The sequence below is a fragment of the Panthera leo genome, chromosome B4 (genome assembly GCF_018350215.1).
Source record: "Panthera leo isolate Ple1 chromosome B4, P.leo_Ple1_pat1.1, whole genome shotgun sequence".
Lineage (NCBI taxonomy): Eukaryota > Metazoa > Chordata > Mammalia > Carnivora > Felidae > Panthera > Panthera leo.
Window position 1 is genome coordinate 79,288,962 of NC_056685.1, and position 17,761 is coordinate 79,306,722.

Here is a 17,761-nt window from a genome sequence, read left to right on the forward strand (position 1 = left end):
GCCACACAGGCACCCCCAAATCCACCTTTTTAAACAAAGCAGCCCAAAGGATTTGGATAGAGTCTGTCTGATATATTTTGAGAATTTTGATCTAGAGGGATGCTATTAATTGTAATGTAATGTGATGTTTTATATAAAGGTATGCAAGAGGATAATGCCATCTGAGCTGTCATGGAAATTAGGGCAGGAATTTTTTTCAGGAGCTAGAGGAGAATACAAAAGTGTTTTTGAAAAACTGTGTATATACTCATATATACATATGTAAGTGGTTAGAGCAGGCATGCTTTATTTGTTTTAAAATCTACAGTAGACTTTTGGGGGGGTGGGGCGCCTGGGTGGCTCAGTGGGTTAAGCATCCAACTTCGGTTCAGGTTATGATCTTGCCGCCGTCTGTGGGTTCGAGCCCCGCCTCGGGCTGTGTGCTGGCAGCTCAGAACCTGGAGCCTGCTTCGGATTCTGTGTCTCCCTCTCTCTCTGCCCCTCCCCTGCTTGCTCCCTGTCTCTTTCTCAAATAACAAACACTAAAAAAAATAAAAAATTAAAAAAAAAAAAATCTTTGTGGGATTGTTCCGGGTTGGAACCTGGCGCTACAACTTACTAGCTTCGTGACCTTGGGCCAGTTATTTCCCAGCCCAACTTTCTTATAAAATACGTAACATCCTACTACTATCATCTTCCTTGTGAGAAGGACAGGAGGAATGGGAAAGACTAACTGACCTTAGGCCCCTAACACGGTAGGCATTCAACAACCGCTTCACCTTATTCAGGGCCTATCCAGAACAGCAGAGGCCTGTTTTAGGGAGATCCAGACCTTAAAACATGACAACGTATCGCGAAGCGCTGGATTGTAGATAACGAAGTGACAACACTAAGTGCTACAGAGAATGACCTCCGTGGCAATGACAAATCACCCAGGCCGCCTCCACCGAAACCAGGAAAAAGGAGGGGTGGGATGGAAGGCCAGAAACTCAGGTGCCTCGGGGAAAAAAATCTCCTTTAACTTTGTGGTTGCGAAAGCAGGAGCTCTTTATGCTTGGATGGTATTTGCAATGAAGGGGAGAAAAAGGAAGTGGTTTGCAGGGCATTCGCTCTAGGTGGTTCTCCAATGCGCTTCGCCTCAGACCAGCTCCTGGAAGGTTAACCCCACACCAATCAAGTAGTTAGCACCTTTGGCTGGGAGAACTTAATAAAATGGCGTTAGTTGGGAGTCTCAAAGCCCTCGCGAATGGTCAGTTCAGTATTAACTGGGAGCGCGTCGCCAGATTTCGTCGCGCCCGCACCCACAGGGCTTACACCCACATTCAGAGGCATCCGCCCACACCGGGAAGGAGTAGACTTGAGAGGCACTTTTAAGAGCGGTTAAGCGAAGACTCAAACGAGCCCTGGTGGCGAGGCAAAACCGAGCACCGAATGTCGTGGCCCTGACACTTGTGGAGCAGAAGGGCTCCACTGAAGCGTGCCACCTAATCACTGCGAAGAACTCCCCAGAGGAGGGCCAAAATGGCGACGGACTCCACTTGGCACAGCCCTGCTCCCTCCCCCACGTCGGGAGGTTCCCGTAACGCCCATTGGCCAAGTTGGAGGCGGTGCCTGGCTTCCTTCGCCGCCTCATTGGACTGAGTGACTGAGGGAGACGCCAACGCTTCTCTGCCCACTCCAGAATCCCGCCCTCAGAGTTCATTCGGCGTTTAATTGGCTTTCCGTTCGCGTCAATTTGCGTCCTATCTTGTCTTTTTTTCAGTGTTAATCCAATCAGAACTTTCCTGGCTGCCCGCCTGATTTCTGATTGGTTTTGATCAGCTTCATCCTATCCCATTTCTGCCTACTTCTTACCACCTCCCACCAGGGACTTTGCCCAGGCATGTCCAGGGTTCTGGTTGGTCGTTATTCTGTCATTCCAATCAAAGCTCTTCCTATCCCTACCGCTCAGAGAGCCCGCCTGGCGGCTGACTGGTTTCTTTCCAAGCCTATCATCACCAGCTCCCGCCCACCCTCACTTCCTGCGTCTTTCATTGGCTTTTAAAACTGAGAGGGCGGCCTCCTTGGGCGGACACCCGGCACGCAACTTTGTCTTACACGCCTCAGAGAGCAAGCGAATCTTGCCATTGGACAGCCTGCCCGTCCTTCTTCTTCATGTCCCTCCTTTCTCCCTCCCTCATTGGGCGGGGCAGCAGTGAAGGGGCGGGGCCGAGGCCGGGCTTGTGGCGCGCTGCTCCCTCCTCCTTACCCCCCCCCTCCCTGTCCGGTCCGGGTTCGCTTGCCTCGTCAGCGTCCGCGTTTTTCCTGGCCCCCCCCAACCCCCCCGGACAGGACCCCCTTGAGCTCGTCCCTCAGCTGCCACCATGAGCGGTAAGGATGAGTCCACTCCACGCTTAGGGGTGGGAGGGGAGTGAGGGGGCGCGCGCGAGGGCCGACCGGGCGGTCCCCGCCGTGAGGGGGGGCGGGCGGGAGGCGGCGGCGGCGGCCTTGGTCCCGCCCGGGGCGGAGGGAAGGGAGGGAGAAGGGGCAGTGGCGGGGCCTGCGAGAAAGAGGGGGATGGGCCGCCCGCCCCGGGGGAGGGGGCAGCGTGGCCTCGCCCGCCCCCTGCCCGCCCCGGCCACGGGGGACGGGCCTTACCCCCCACTATTCGGCGGCCCGCCTGAGGCTCCTCCCGCCGGGGGCTGGAGCCGCGGGGGCGGCCCGAACAGTGCAGGCCCCGCCCGGGCCAACCGCCTCCCTGGTCCGCCCTCTGGTCGCCGCCTGCCCCAAGGCCCTCCCCTCCCCCCGTAGATTTCCCCTCCCCTCCCCCCGTAGATTTCCCCTCCCCCCCACCGTCCCGCCCTTTCCACGCCCCTCACCCCGAAACCGCCCTTTCCCTCTAGGGCCCGCCCTCTGTCTTCCCCGAAAGCTCCAGATTCTTAACCTCTGGACCCCTTTAGCCCCTTTAGCAGTATTCACAAATGTTTCCTCACTCACACTTTTTGTTCTTTTTACCTTGCCCCTCTTCTATTGTTGCTTTTTACACTTGAATTTTCTTTCTCCATATCCTTTGACCCTAATTTTAGCAAGATTTCCATCCACCCACATGTTGTTTTTTGCCTTACCTATCTATCCTTCTCCTTTTTTTCCCCCCGGGATACTTTTTTATATTTTGAAACTCTTTGAGCATGTCCACTGCTCCTCATATTTCCTATACCCAAAGCACATTTTCAATGTTTTAGGAGTTTAATTTTGTGCAAGGGGGAATTGAGGCCCAGTTTTAGCATTACCCAGCCTAGTTTATGTTCTGTATGTCCTACAGCTGTCCCTTTTCCAAGCCATTTTTTTTTGTTTTTTACGTTAGTGCTTTAAACCATACTGATGTTTCTGTTTTATCATATCATTTTACCTTTTTTCTTTCTCCAACTTTAAGTTGTTTGTCTCTAATTTTTAGACCAAGATCACTCCATGGATGAAATGACAGCTGTGGTGAAGATTGAAAAAGGAGTTGGTGGAAATAATGGGGGCAATGGTAATGGTGGTGGTGCCTTTTCTCAGGCTCGAAGCAGCAGCACAGGCAGTAGCAGCAGTGGAGGAGGAGGAGGGCAGGTAAGTGATAATCAGGACAGACGGGGACATGTTAAGAGAATGTAAATTTTCCTGGATGATTACTGTTTCACAAAAACATTTTTAGGAAGGGGCTGAACCATTTTGTAGCTAGGGACACAGATGATTGGGAGATCCCCTCAGATGAGAATTTCAACAGTGTAGATGGGGCAACTTTTTGTTTCTGTTATTTTTCCCCATTCTTTGCACCTTTTGGCTGTTTATTTGTTTTATACTGCCCCCTGGGCTGGCAGCTGGGTGTCAGTGAACTAACTCCTTTCCTTTCCTATCCTTTCCTTTCCTTTCTTTTCTGGCCAGGAATCCCAGCCATCCCCTTTGGCTCTGCTGGCAGCAACTTGCAGCAGAATTGAGTCACCCAATGAAAACAGCAACAACTCCCAGGGCCCGAGCCAGTCAGGGGGCACAGGTGAGCTTGACCTCACAGCCACACAACTCTCACAGGGTGCCAATGGCTGGCAGATCATCTCTTCCTCCTCTGGGGCTACCCCTACCTCAAAGGAACAGAGTGGCAGCAGTACCAATGGCAGCAATGGCAGTGAGTCTTCCAAGAATCGCACAGTCTCTGGTGGGCAGTATGTTGTGGCTGCCACGTCCAACTTACAGAACCAGCAAGTCCTGACAGGATTACCTGGAGTGATGCCTAATATTCAGTATCAAGTAATCCCACAGTTCCAGACCGTTGATGGGCAACAGCTGCAATTCGCTGCCACTGGGGCCCAAGTGCAGCAGGATGGTTCTGGTCAAATACAGATCATACCAGGTGCAAACCAACAGATCATCACAAATCGAGGAAGTGGAGGCAACATCATTGCTGCTATGCCAAATCTACTCCAGCAGGCTGTCCCCCTTCAAGGCCTGGCTAATAATGTACTCTCAGGACAGACTCAGTATGTGACCAATGTACCAGTGGCCCTAAATGGGAATATCACCTTGCTACCTGTCAACAGCGTTTCTGCAGCTACCTTGACTCCTAGCTCTCAGGCAGTCACTATCAGCAGCTCTGGGTCCCAAGAGAGTGGTTCACAGCCCGCCACCTCAGGGACTGCCATCAGTTCTGCCAGTTTGGTATCATCACAAGCCAGTTCCAGCTCCTTTTTCACCAATGCCAATAGCTACTCAACAACTACTACCACCAGCAACATGGGAATTATGAACTTTACCACCAGCGGATCAGCAGGGACCAACTCTCAAGGGCAGACACCCCAGAGGGTCAGTGGGCTACAGGGGTCTGATGCTCTAAACATCCAACAGAACCAGACATCTGGAGGCTCTCTGCAAGCAAGTCAGCAAAAAGAGGGAGAGCAGAACCAGCAGACACAGCAACAGCAGCAAATTCTTATCCAGCCTCAGCTTGTTCAAGGGGGACAGGCTCTCCAGGCCCTCCAAGCAGCACCATTGTCAGGGCAGACCTTTACAACTCAAGCTATCTCCCAGGAAACCCTCCAGAATCTCCAGCTTCAGGCTGTTCCAAACTCTGGCCCCATCATCATCCGGACACCAACAGTGGGGCCCAATGGACAGGTCAGTTGGCAGACTCTTCAGCTGCAGAATCTCCAAGTTCAGAACCCACAGGCCCAGACAATCACCTTGGCCCCAATGCAGGGCGTTTCCTTGGGGCAGACCAGCAGCAGCAATACCACCCTTACACCCATTGCCTCAGCTGCCTCCATCCCTACCGGCACAGTCACTGTGAATGCTGCTCAGCTCTCCTCCATGCCTGGCCTCCAGACCATTAACCTCAGTGCATTGGGTGCTTCAGGAATCCAGGTGCACCAGCTTCCAAGCCTGCCCTTGGCTATAGCAAATGCCCCAGGTAAGCCTCCAATCTTTTACATTAATTTCCAGAGCTAAATAGCATCTTAACTGCAACCGTTGGGTCTAAGGAAGGAAATAGACACTTTCGTGGGTAACAGTTTCTTGAGAGCGAGTTGATTAGAGAAATGGCAATGATTCTGTTTAAGTCATTTGGAACTGACTTAACGGAAACTTTTTTTCAGTTAATCTCATGAGAAAGGAGCACTTCTGGGCAGCGTCCCTGGGGTCACTGTACTTCCAGTGCCTTTGGTGCTACAGAACAAGGGTCGGCAACTTTTTCTGTAAAGGGCCAGATAGTAAATATTTTAGGGCTTGTGAGACATGTAGTATTCTTTTTGTTTTGTTTTTTTTTTTGCAACTTTTTAAAAACGTAAAACCATTCTTACCTCAAGGGCTTTATTTGGCGTACAAGCCCACCCCTTTGTAAGATAAGAATTGATTATAAACTTGACCTCTTTGTATGACAGTTACTAAATAATCAGATATTTCTTATGAACTGTAAGTCTTAAGTGAGGGAAAAGTGACGTAGTGGATTCCGGAAGAATTTTTAATGAAATAAATTTCACGGTTAATTTTTAGTTAGCTAGAGTATCCTATTTTCTGAGCAAGCCGGTTAATTAAAGTTTAATTTTTTAAACTTCTGGTTACCTTAAAAGTGGAATCTGTATGCCTCCCCTTACACTAATGTATATTTTCAGTAAGCTTGCTGGGTGGTTCTGGTACTTCCTAGATGAGAAAACCACTTCCTAGACTGCTTTGAAAGTAATGTATGGTTGAGAAGGGAGGGTAGAGAAAGGGAGCATGGCCTGGAATGGAGTGGGGAGGTGGAGTTGAGAGGAGTTAGGAATAAGGAGAGCATTGAAGGGAAAAAGAGTCCTCGGGGAAGAGGTATGTATTGGAATGTATGTTGAATCAGTTGACCACAATATTCAATTATTCATTTTGAACAGTGTTTCACTGTTGGTTAATTTGAAATTTGAAACGTGTCCATTTAAAAAAGTGAAAGTCTGTTTAGAATTTTGTCATTTTAAATTCTGTGGCAATAGAGCTAATCTTTAATAAGGTACAAGAAAATGATTCTATAGATTTTTATATTCTGCCATGATATATAAAAATTATGATGGGAAATAGTTTAATGTCACCAAACTTCTAGTTCTGTTGGAATACATGTGGGTTTATGAATTGTTTACTTTTATTAGAGTTCTCAGTTCATTTTTTTAAAAAGTTTTATTTAAGTAATCTCTACACCCCACGTGGGGCTTGAACTCATGACTCTGAGACCAAGAGTTGAATGCTTTTCTCACTGATCAGCCAGGTGCCCCAAGTTCTCATTTCATTTATACTGGTTTTTACATTAAAGAGGATAATAAATAGACAACCATATTTCCTGTCTCCTGCAGTTTTGGAAAATGGTGATGGGGGAGGGGGGGATCTGTTCAAGTTCCCTAACTTTTTTACATTCTTGAGGTCATGTTTAGAATGATGACATTTTGAGCCTTAAGATAACAATTTTCTTAATAAATTGGAGATCTTGGAATAGAAAGTTAGAGCTGGAAGGGGCCTAAGAAATCATCTAGTACAACTGCCTTATTTTCTAGAAGAGGATGTTGAGGTATGAAGAAGCAGTTAAGTGGCCAGACTACAGCCAGAGCTAGGGCTTGTGGTTAGTTTTAACTTAGGACATGAGAAATCTTTAGATTGTTAAAAATGTTTTAGAAAAGCTGTCTTTGCTTCTTTGAAATTTAATGTTCTAGAGTTGGCCAAGTGTTTTATAGGCTAAAAATTATGATAGTAGAAATGGGAAAAAGTTAATGAAAACGAAATTCAGCAGCCTGGAAAATTAGACACTTTGCTGGATAACCTTTACTAGCATGTTTGTTTTCTCTTTGCTCTTAGGTTGTTGTATCCAGCAGTTTTGCTCTTTGTCAAAGGAAGGCAAAACTGCGAGATTGTTCCAGTTAGTAATAATTTGGATCCTTGCAATTTTTAAAAGGTTTATAACTTAGGCTCTGGAGAACAGTTATGAGGTACTCTCATTGCTAAATCATGCTCTGGGGAAGCCTGCCATTTAATATGTCATAGGATAGGGCTACCTAGCTATTATTGATGGTCTCTGAGCTCAAGAAAATGCATGCCTTTCTGTAAAGTAGCAGCAGCTTGACATTCACTAATGAAAGAATGAGCCTCTGAAAGGCCATTTTGTGAGAGTTGGGATTGGTTGCTTCATTAATAGTGGTTTCTGAAGAGAAAAGTTTCCTTCTTTCTGGTTAGTCTTCTGCAACATTTTTTTCCCCTTCAGTTGATCTAACTTTATCCTTAATGAAAGCTAATAAAATCGTTTCCTAGAAGCCTTAATGCTGTTCAGCAGTTGCCTGGCTGCTAAAAATGGCTCATTTTACCCCCTTACTGGTATATAGTGATTTTACTGGAAAAGCTCAATCTCTTGCCAGTATAATGTAGTAGAAAGAGCTTTGAATGTGAAGTCCTGTTGTGAGGTATAGCTTGGTGGATAGATACATAGCATTCTACAAAATGAGGCTTTATTACATGGTTGTGGAAGCCTGCAGCCTCCTTGGTGTTCACTTTGTTTACTTTTATTATTTTTAAAAATCATCTTTTAGAAATCATTTAAGCTCCCCTGTTGACTTTCACTGTTTATTTTTGTTTGCTGAATACACAGGCAAAAGCACAAACTTAGAACCAAAGTAAGCCACCCATCTCAATATCCTGTGTTTTTTATGGCTCAGCCCCTGGTGGGTGGTAGTGAGGAAGGGACCACCCAGTAAACTAAGTTTAATTTCTAGACAGTGAAATGATCTATGGGCTCCGAGGGGTTTTTGTTGTTGTTGTTGTTTTGTTTTAAGTTATCTGCAGCTTGTTTTGTTGTCTTTTAAATCAACACCCTTTCCTCTCATTTTGTAGTTACACTCTCACAGATCTTGTGTTTTTGTTTTTTTTTTTTTTCCAGTTTAAAGCTTCAGGTTTTTTCTCAGACACTGCTATGTCCTGAAAACTCTTCTACCAGGTTGGGGGGTGGGGGTGCAGCTTTGAAAGACAGTTTGTATGACTTCGTGGGAGTTCTGCCTAATAAAGAGTTCAGGGCTGGTCTTTGGCAGGAGAATAGAACATATTTCCTTGATGGCTATAATTCACTCAGTTAAATTTCAGGCACTAAAAATAAAAATCTCACATCTGCTTGGTTTTATCGGGGTCAGGAAAATGTCTTCTCTTAGAAGTTAAGTTAAATGTGATACCAGAGTTAGTTTGCCAACAGTGTCGCTAAACTTGCGGTCAGATTGCCTAGACCTAATTTGTTAAAAAGTTGCATTTTAGACTAGGGTACCTGAACAATGTAAATGGGTTTAGCTGATTTGAATGTGTTTAGAATTATTCTAGGGCAAAAGATTAAATGAGATAATTTTCTTTTTTAAAATAATATATTTTATCAAATATAACATCACATGTTTCTGCATCGTTTGCCTTTTTTATCTAATGTTATATTTGTTTCTGAAGGTGATGTTAGTGTTTTTAAGTGATTTCAATTTAAGTAGAAAAGGTCTCCTTTAAAATCTAGGTGCCTTCATTGATTTGAAAAGAATGAGAAGACAGTCCTCAGACCTTGTCAGTTGCTCCTATTTATTCATTCCAGTGGCTTTCTGTAAATGACGTCATTGTTAAATCACGTTGCATTGTGTAATGTGGCCATTTTAGTTCTTAATTAAATAACAAGAGCACAAGGGTGCCTAGTGTTTCAGAAAAGTTTAATATCTATTCTGTTCTCATATCTCCCTTTCCTTTTAACTGTTCCACTTTGTAAAGTAGCATTTAAATGTTGCCACTAATAATTTAGTTTTCCTCATTCCTTGCTTCTAATTGTTTTGTTTTCTCTCCTTGAAAATGTTTTAAGATGTAAAATGAACATCTGTGGAAAAGCTCTGTTACATAATGCTTTGTAAGTTATTTATCAGATGTCTAACCATTAATGGATAATATTAGTTGAACTTTTTTACTTTGATGTTTATTGTTCTTCATATTTCCTACAGAAGGTGTGTCATAATAATGCTATTCCTTTCTCTAACATTTAGCATTATTATTCGGGCTTGTGTGCCTAACCATTATTTTAAAGTGTATATGCCCTCATTATGATTATATTATTAATACCATGCTAGGTTTTAAGAATTGTTTCCCTTAGAAGACCCTGAAAAAGTTTCTGTAGAAAGATTTATTTTTTTATTTTTTATTTTTTAGAGTTGGTTGCAAATTTAAGCTGGAAGTTGAATTGTACTTTTGCTTCAGTGTTTTTAAAACTCTGAATAGCTTATGGAGACTGGGCAGTATTACTTGTTTGACAACTTTGGATGTGCCTTTCTAATTTACTGTAAATCGTCCTATGTACAAAATAAATAATGACTTAACAATTTTGAAGGAGTTAAAATATAAAATCCCTATGTGAAGATAGAGACTTGACCGTTAAATGATGAGAGAACTAAATTAAAAATCTATACATCTCTGAAAATGTAAAAAATATTATTTTTATAGGAAAGCAAATGTTTGCTGCAAATAATCTAAAAAAGGTTAAATGCTGTTAAGGTGGATCTTTTCATATTATTCAGTATGTTCTTCGTTGAATTTGACCTTTTTTGATAGATTAAAAATTACAGCTCTTTGCAAACAATACAATTAAGCCAGACTATCAATGGTAGTAGCAACTAAACTGAAGACTGTTAGAGCTGAAAACCCTCAACCCTTCCAGTACCCCCATTTTGACAGAATGTGGAGTAGTTTCAACGACTTGCCAGAGGTCACTGTAACAGATCTTTTGAATTCAGATCAATATCTTTTTCCACTATATTACACTAGTATTTTTTTGTTTTAAGATTTTTATTTTTTAAATGTTTATTTTTGAGAGGGAGAGAGAGGAGAAAAGAGAGGGATGGAGGGGCAGAAAGAAGGGGACAGAGGATCCAAAGTGGGCTCAGTGCCGACAGCAGAGAGCTGGATTGGGGGAAGGGTTCAATCTCACCAGCCGGTGAGATCATGAGCTAAGCCAAAACCAAGAGTCTGACGCTTAATGGCCTGAGCCACCTAGGCACCCCAACAACAACTTCTTCATAAACTTTTTGTTATGAATCATGATTTGTTGTAATCAGATTAATTTGAATTTAATTAAGCAAAATATAAATAGTGATGTGATCAAAACATAAAGGAGGAGCAAGATGGCAAAAGAAAAATCAAAGACATGTCGTTACTTTGAAAACATGAAGGTCAGCTATATCATATAGAGATATGTGTGTAGAATGGTGTTATCCCCACCCCCTTTTTCCTTTTTACAGTTAAGGAGATGCGATGTGTTTTCCCTGTTACCTTTCTTATTTTTTTTCCTGATATGCTTGAGACATTTTCATAGCAAACTTTATCTCCTTATTGTTCGTCATCTATTGTTTTCCATGTTATCAGGAAATTCCCTTTCAGTGCCTGCCTTCTCTACCCACCACATTTCTGATTTAAAAAAACAAAAAAACTATCCTGACATACTTGTTGGGGATATAGTTTAACAACTCTTTGAGAGACTATATAGGCCCCAATTTTGTCCAGGCCTTTACATAGACAATGTATAATATCTCTTATGGTCACTGGTGGTATCTGAAAAGTACTATGCCTAGAATTTCTTGCACTCATGTTTATTTTGTTTTAAAGAAGGTAAAAAGCTCTTAACTCTGAAAACTGTATTTGGAAATTTTCCATATTATCAAGAAATTTCTTTGGTTTGGCATTCTCTTAACAGATTATCTTGTTGGTATTATCATGTTTTGAATGGCTTCCTTGTTTAGCATTAAAGGCTGTTAAGAAATTCAGTAATACTCATTGTTAGGTTAACTTACATAGACATTTACTGAACACCAGTATACTTAGTAATATAATTGCCCCCAGCAGACTTAAGAGTTAGATACAAAAAGTGTAGCAGTGAAAATAGATTCATGCTTTATTCATAGACAAATTTAGCAAAATTTATTGAATATTTACTGTGTGTCAAATGTGCTAGGCTCTCAGAATTCACTGAAACAGATGATGGTCCTTGGCTTTCATGGAGCTCCAATTATTGTTGTGCTATAGTTATCTACTCTTAGTGCACTCCAGAGGGGACAAGTTTTCACACAACGAATACTGACAGTTGCAGAAAATGTATGAAACAATAGGGCCACACTATTTTGGATTTACAGTTTTCTTTTACTGTGTTATATATTGTCAGGTATGTATGTATGTATATATGTATGTATGTATGTGTGTATTTATTTATTTATAGTATTTATTCATCTTAGAACAGGGGAGGGGCAGAGAGAGAGGGAGACACAGAATCCGAAGCAGGTTCCAGGCTCTGAGGTGTCAGCACCTTCATGTTTTCAAAGTAACGAGATGTCTTTGATTTTTCTTTTGCCATCTTGTTCCTCCTTTCTTAAATTTACCATCTTAATCATCTTTAAATGAACAGTTCAATAGTGTTAATTAAGTATATTCACATTGCAGAAGATTTCCAGATCTTTTTTACCATACAAAACTGAAACTGTACCCATTGAACTCGTTTCCCCTCCCCCACCATTCCCTTGCAACCATTATTCTACTTTCTATAAATTTGACTACTTTAGACTACTAATTTGTCACATAAGTAGAATCATAGAGTACTTGTCTTTTTGTGGCTGGCTTATTTGACTTAGCACAATATCATCGAAGTTCATCTATATTGTAGCATATGACAGGATTTCCTTTGTATGGCTGAATAATATTCATTGTATGCATATACCACATTGTCTTTATCTGTTCATCTATCATGGACATTTGGGTTGCTTCTGCCTCTTGGCTTTTGGGAATAGTACTGCTGTGAACTTGGGTGTATAAATAATCTCTTTGAGATCCTGCTTTCAACTCTTTTGCATATATACCCAGATGTAGGATTGATGGATCATATGGTAATACTATTTTTCATTTTTTGAAAAAATATGCTTACTTTGGTAACTTTGCTTTTACCTTCTATAAAGAAACTTTATTTCCATTTATTTAAAAAACTTGTTTTAATGTTTGTTTATTTTTGAGAGAAAGAGTGTGAGCAGGGGAGGAGCTGAGAGAGAGGGAGACACAGAATCTGAAGCAGGTTCCACGCTCTGAGCTATCGGCACAGAGCCTGATGTGGGGCTCGAACTCATGAGCCGTGAGATCATGACCTGAGCTGAAGTCGGGTGCTCAACTGACTGAGCCATCCAGGCGCCCCTCTATAAAGAAACTTTAAAAAAAAAAAAGAAAAAAAAAAACCCTCACATTTTTGTGCTATGTTTATAGTCAGAACTACATTTTTAACTTTTCTGAGTACTTTTCTCAATAGATTATTTCCAAATTTCCTAACCTAATGGAGCAAGATCATTAATATATACATAATAGTTATTATCCAGCTGCTTTTAGGTTACTTAAATCTCGGATGTTTGTAAAGTAAGATGCTTAAAATGGAACTCAAGGGTTGAGATTTGAGACAGGAATTATTGCTGGTTTGGATTGTATAAGAAAAATTGTCATGATATACAATGTGAGCATGCTTTTAATGATAAATCATTCTTAGGTAACTGGTAATTGCTTACCTCTTTATTTTAATTACTTTCGCATAAAACGCCACAAAAAGTAAAGATGGCTTGTTGCTGGCAAACATTTCCCTTTATGGAAATAATTCTGTGATTCCCCCACCCCCCAGCCACAGAAAACTGTTGTCCCAGACAATTGGATATTCTCATCTCTAGCTTATATACTTACTTAGGAAACTGCAGCTTGGCCAGACATCTTGGTGTAATGGTAATTAATCTTTTAGTCAAATGCCTGGTGGGAGCTGTCTTAATAAAAGCTCTAACATATCATCACATTGTATTATTTTTACCTGCAATATGAAGCAAACTCAGATGCATCCAGACTTAAATTACTCGTGGTTCTTTGATTTACTTCTGAAAACGTTTTGACAACTAATTGGTTTATTTATTTTTTAATGTTTTATTTATTTTTGAGACAGAGACAGAGTGTGAGCAGGGGAGGGGCAGAGAGAGGGGGAGACACAAAATCTGAAGCAGGCTCCAGGTTCTGAGCTGTCAGCACAGAGCCTGACGCGGGGCTTGAACTCACAGACTGCAAGATCATGACCTGAGCTGAAGTTGGACCCTCAACCGACTGAGCCACCCAGGCGCTTCCAATTGGTTTGATTCTTTTTTTTTTTTTCTCTTAACATTTATTTATTTTTGAGACAGAGAGAGACAGAGCATGAACAGGGGAGGGTCAGAGAGGGAGGGAGACACAGAATCTGAAACAGGCTCCAGGCTCTGAGCTGTCAGCACAGAGCCTGACGCGGGGCTCAAACTCATGGACTGTGAGATCATGACCTGAGCCGAAGTTGGACGCTTAACCGACTGAGCCACCCAGGCGCCCCTTTGTTTAATTCTTAAAATGTTATTTCGGTAACTAAAATGGAGGTATTGAAAAATATTATATATATTATATTACTTAGGTGTGCCTTACCATAAAAATTTAAGAAATAAACATTTCAACTTAAATAGGCGCATGTTGAAAACATGGGTGGCTCAGTCGATCAAGCAGCCAACTCTTTTTTTTTCTCTGTAATGTTTATTTATTTTTTAACTTGTTTATTTTTGAGAGAGTGCGAGTGGGGGAGGGGCAGAGAGGGGGATGGAAGATCTGAAGCAGGCTCTGTGCTGACTGCAGTGAGCCCAATGTGGAGTTGAACTCACAAATGGAATCATTAGATGACAACCTGAGCTGAAGTCAGATGCTCAACTGAGTGAGCTACCCAGCCCCCCACCATGGATGTTTATTTTTATTTTTTTATTTTATTTTATTTTATTTTATTTAAAAAATTTTTTTAACATTTATTTATTTTTGAGACAGAGACAGAGCATGAACGGGGGAGGGTCAGAGAGAGAGAGGGAGACACAGAATCTGAAACAGGCTCCAGGCTCTGAGCAGTCAGCACAGAGCCTGACGCGGGGCTCGAACTCACGGACCGCGAGATCGTGACCTGAGCCGAAGTTGGACGCTTAACCGACTGAGCCACCCAGGCGCCCCCATGGATGTTTATTTTTGAGAGAGAGAGAGAGAGAGAGAGAGAGAAGAGAGGGAGGGAGGGAGGAGGAGGGGCAGAGAGAGAGGGACAGGGAATCTGAAGTTAGCTTCATGTTGACAGAAAGCCGGATGTGGGGCATGGCCAACTCTTGATTCCTGCTCTGATCATGATTTCCAGTTCATGGGATCGAGCTCTGAGTTGGTCTCTGTGCTGACAGCATGGTGCCTGCTTGGGATTCTCCCTCTGTCTCTCTGCCCCTCCCCCGCTCATTTTCTCTCTCTCTCTCTCTCTCTCTCTCTCTCTCTCTCTCAAATATTAAAAAGTAAAAAACATAGGGACGGAAAATTGTGTAAAAAAATTTTATACTCCATGGACTGTTCAGTTTTAAAGTTTATATGTTTATTTTGAGAGAGAGAGAACACATGCACAGGAGGGGCAGAGAGAGAGGGAGAGAGAGAATCCCAAGTAGGTCATGTACTGCTTTGCTAGCCTGACTTGGGTTGGAACCCATGAACAGTGAGATCATGACCTGAGCCAAAATCAGGATTCAGACATTCAACCCACTGAGCCACCCAGGTGTGCCCCTCCTAATTATATTCTTTTCTTTTCTTTTCTTTTCTTTTCTTTTCTTTTCTTTTCTTTTTTCTTTTCTTTCCTTTTTTCTTTCTTTCTTTCTTTCTTTCTTTCTTTCTTTCTTTCTTTCTTTCTTTCTTTCTTTCTTCTTTCTGAGAGAAAGGGCACTAGTGAGTGGGAAGCAAAGAGAGAGGGAGAGAAAATCCCACAAGGGACAGAGAGAGTGATAGAGAGAGAAGCAGGGCTCACCCGAAGCAGGGCTTGACCATATTTTACCCAAAGTGGGGCTTGTGCTCACAAACTGTGAGATGATGACCTGAGCCAAAGTCAGATGCTTAATGACTGAGCTACCCAGGCATCCCCCTAGGTATATTTCTAAGAGAAAAAGGAACATATGGCCCCACAGAAACTTGTATACTAGTGTTTATGGCAGCATTATTCATGGTTATGGAAAGATGGAGACAATCTAAATGTCCAGTGGATAAACAAAATGTGATATATCCATGTGATGGAATATTATTCAGCCATTAAAAGGAATGAGGTATTGATAAATGCAATGTGAGTGAGCCTGGAAAACATTCTGTTGTTGGTGTTTTTTTTTTAATAATGTTTATTATTTACTTTTGAGAGAGAAAGAGACAGAGCACGTGCCGGGGGAGGGGTAGAGAGAGGGAGACAAAGAATCCCAAGCATGCTCCAGGCTGTCAGCATAGAGCCTGATGTGGAGCTTGACTTCATGAACTGTGAGATAGATCATGACCTGAGCCAAAGTCAGACGCTTAACTGACTGAGCCACCCAGGTGCCCCAAAACATTCTGTTAAATGAAAGAAATAAGCCAGAGAGAAGAGGTCACATATTTTAACATTCTGTTTATATGAACTATCTAGAATAGGAAAATCTGTAGACACTGGTTGCCAAGGTATGGGGTGAGGGGAAAATGGAGAATGATTACTTAATAGGTATGGGTATTTTTCTGGGGTGCTGAAAGTTTGAAAGTATAGAGAGGTAGTGGTTGCACAGCATTGTAAATGCACTAAATGCCACTGAATCATACACTTTAAAATGGTTAATTGTATGCTAATGGTTAATGGTATGCTATGTGAATTTCACCTCAATTTAAAAAAAAATTCTAAGAGGGGCACTTGGCTGGCTCAGTCGGTAGAGCATGTGGATCTTGCTCCCGGGGTTGTGAGCTCAAACCCCACGTTGGCTGTAGAGCTTACTTAAAAAAAATTCTAAGCATCAGTGGGTCAAAGGTTTTATACATTTAATATTTTGATATTTACAGTTAAATTGATTTTCTAAAGCTAACAATTTATATTCCCATTATTATCAGTCTTTGCCAATAAGAAGGGGAAAAAGATTCTTGCTTTAATTAGCATTATTTGAGTATTAGGGAATTAAATATATTTTCATTTATTATTTGCATTTTTTCTTTTCTGAGTTGCCTGTTTTTATTTTTTTCCTAGTACTTTGTTTTAATAAATCTTATAAAAGCTTTAATATTTTCCCTCATTACTACTTAAACATTTTTCCTGATTGGTCTCTTATTCTTCCAGGTGAATTTGACACATTTTGTCAGGTTCCCCAAATAAATACTTCTGGGATTTTTATTTTACATTTGATTTTAGCCAAAAAGCCGAGAAGTGATGGGAATTTTTATTTTGATTGATTCATTATGTTTTCATTATTTTCTTATTTGTCCTACACATTTCTTGCTGGTTAAGCTTAGTATTTTATAGTTTTTGCTGTTCTTATGAATAGGACCTTTTCTTCCTTTTTTTAATTAATTAATTTTTAAGATTTGTTTTCCATTTTTACTTTTTTTTAAATGTTTGTTTATTTTGGGTTGGGGGATGGGGCAGAGAGAGGGAAGAGAGAATACCAAGCAGGCTCTATGCTGTTAGTGCAGAACCCTACTTGGGGCTCGAACTCATGAACTGTGAGATTGTGATCTGAGCTGGAATCAAGAGTTGGATGCTTAACCCACTGAACCACCCAGGCACCCCTTCTGGTTTTTACTTTTATTTGCATTTATTTTATGCAGAATTTACTTCCAGGCCGTAAATTTTTTTTTTTTTTTTTTTTTTCAGTTTCTTCTGGGATATTTTTTACTTCTGTGCAACTTCCTCTTCTGGTTTAGGAACAATCTGCTCTTTTTCAGTAAAGATCATCTCCATGTGCCAGGGAGAGCTCATGTATGGATTAATCTGACCCTGAGCCCTGTTAAGTTCTGTGCCGCATCTTGGGGACTTTGTTCACCTGGATGTGCTCAATGACCAGGGAAATCTACATCTAAACCCTTAAGGTCAGCATTACTCTCTGCATTTTTAAGCATGTGCAGTAAAAATTCAGCACTCTTTTTGGGCCACCAACATTGTGTCCAGCCCCACTGTTTGGCCTTGGGCACACCTACCAACTCCACCATTGTAGCGAAGAATGGCACACATTGCTTCTGCAAAGTGACATCTTTCAGATGCTTGGTCCTTTTCAGATATGCATGTCCTTAATGGCCTGAGTAGTTTCACCAGTATTCTTTAAGCGAGCATGAAGATTTGAACCTCTTGATTTGCATGATTTTCTTGGGTTCTCTGGGCTAAGTGAATAGCGGACCATTTTCAGAGATCCCCTCAGGCTGCTTACGGGAAGAGCTTTAAGATTTTATTTTTAAGTAATCTCTA

General features: G+C 41.8%; 1 protein-coding gene across 1 annotated transcript in view; it reads left to right on the forward strand.

Annotated features, from left to right (window-relative positions):
• The first annotated feature begins 2,233 nt into the window (after positions 1–2,233).
• Positions 2,234–17,761, forward strand: part of SP1 (Sp1 transcription factor) — a 39,382-nt gene continuing 23,854 nt past the window's right edge. The window contains exons 1-3 of the mRNA XM_042946675.1: positions 2,234–2,349; positions 3,413–3,567; positions 3,883–5,398. Of these exons, the coding sequence (XP_042802609.1) occupies positions 2,343–2,349; positions 3,413–3,567; positions 3,883–5,398 (1,678 nt within the window). The 5' untranslated portion in view covers positions 2,234–2,342. The remainder of the gene's footprint in view (positions 2,350–3,412; positions 3,568–3,882; positions 5,399–17,761) is intronic.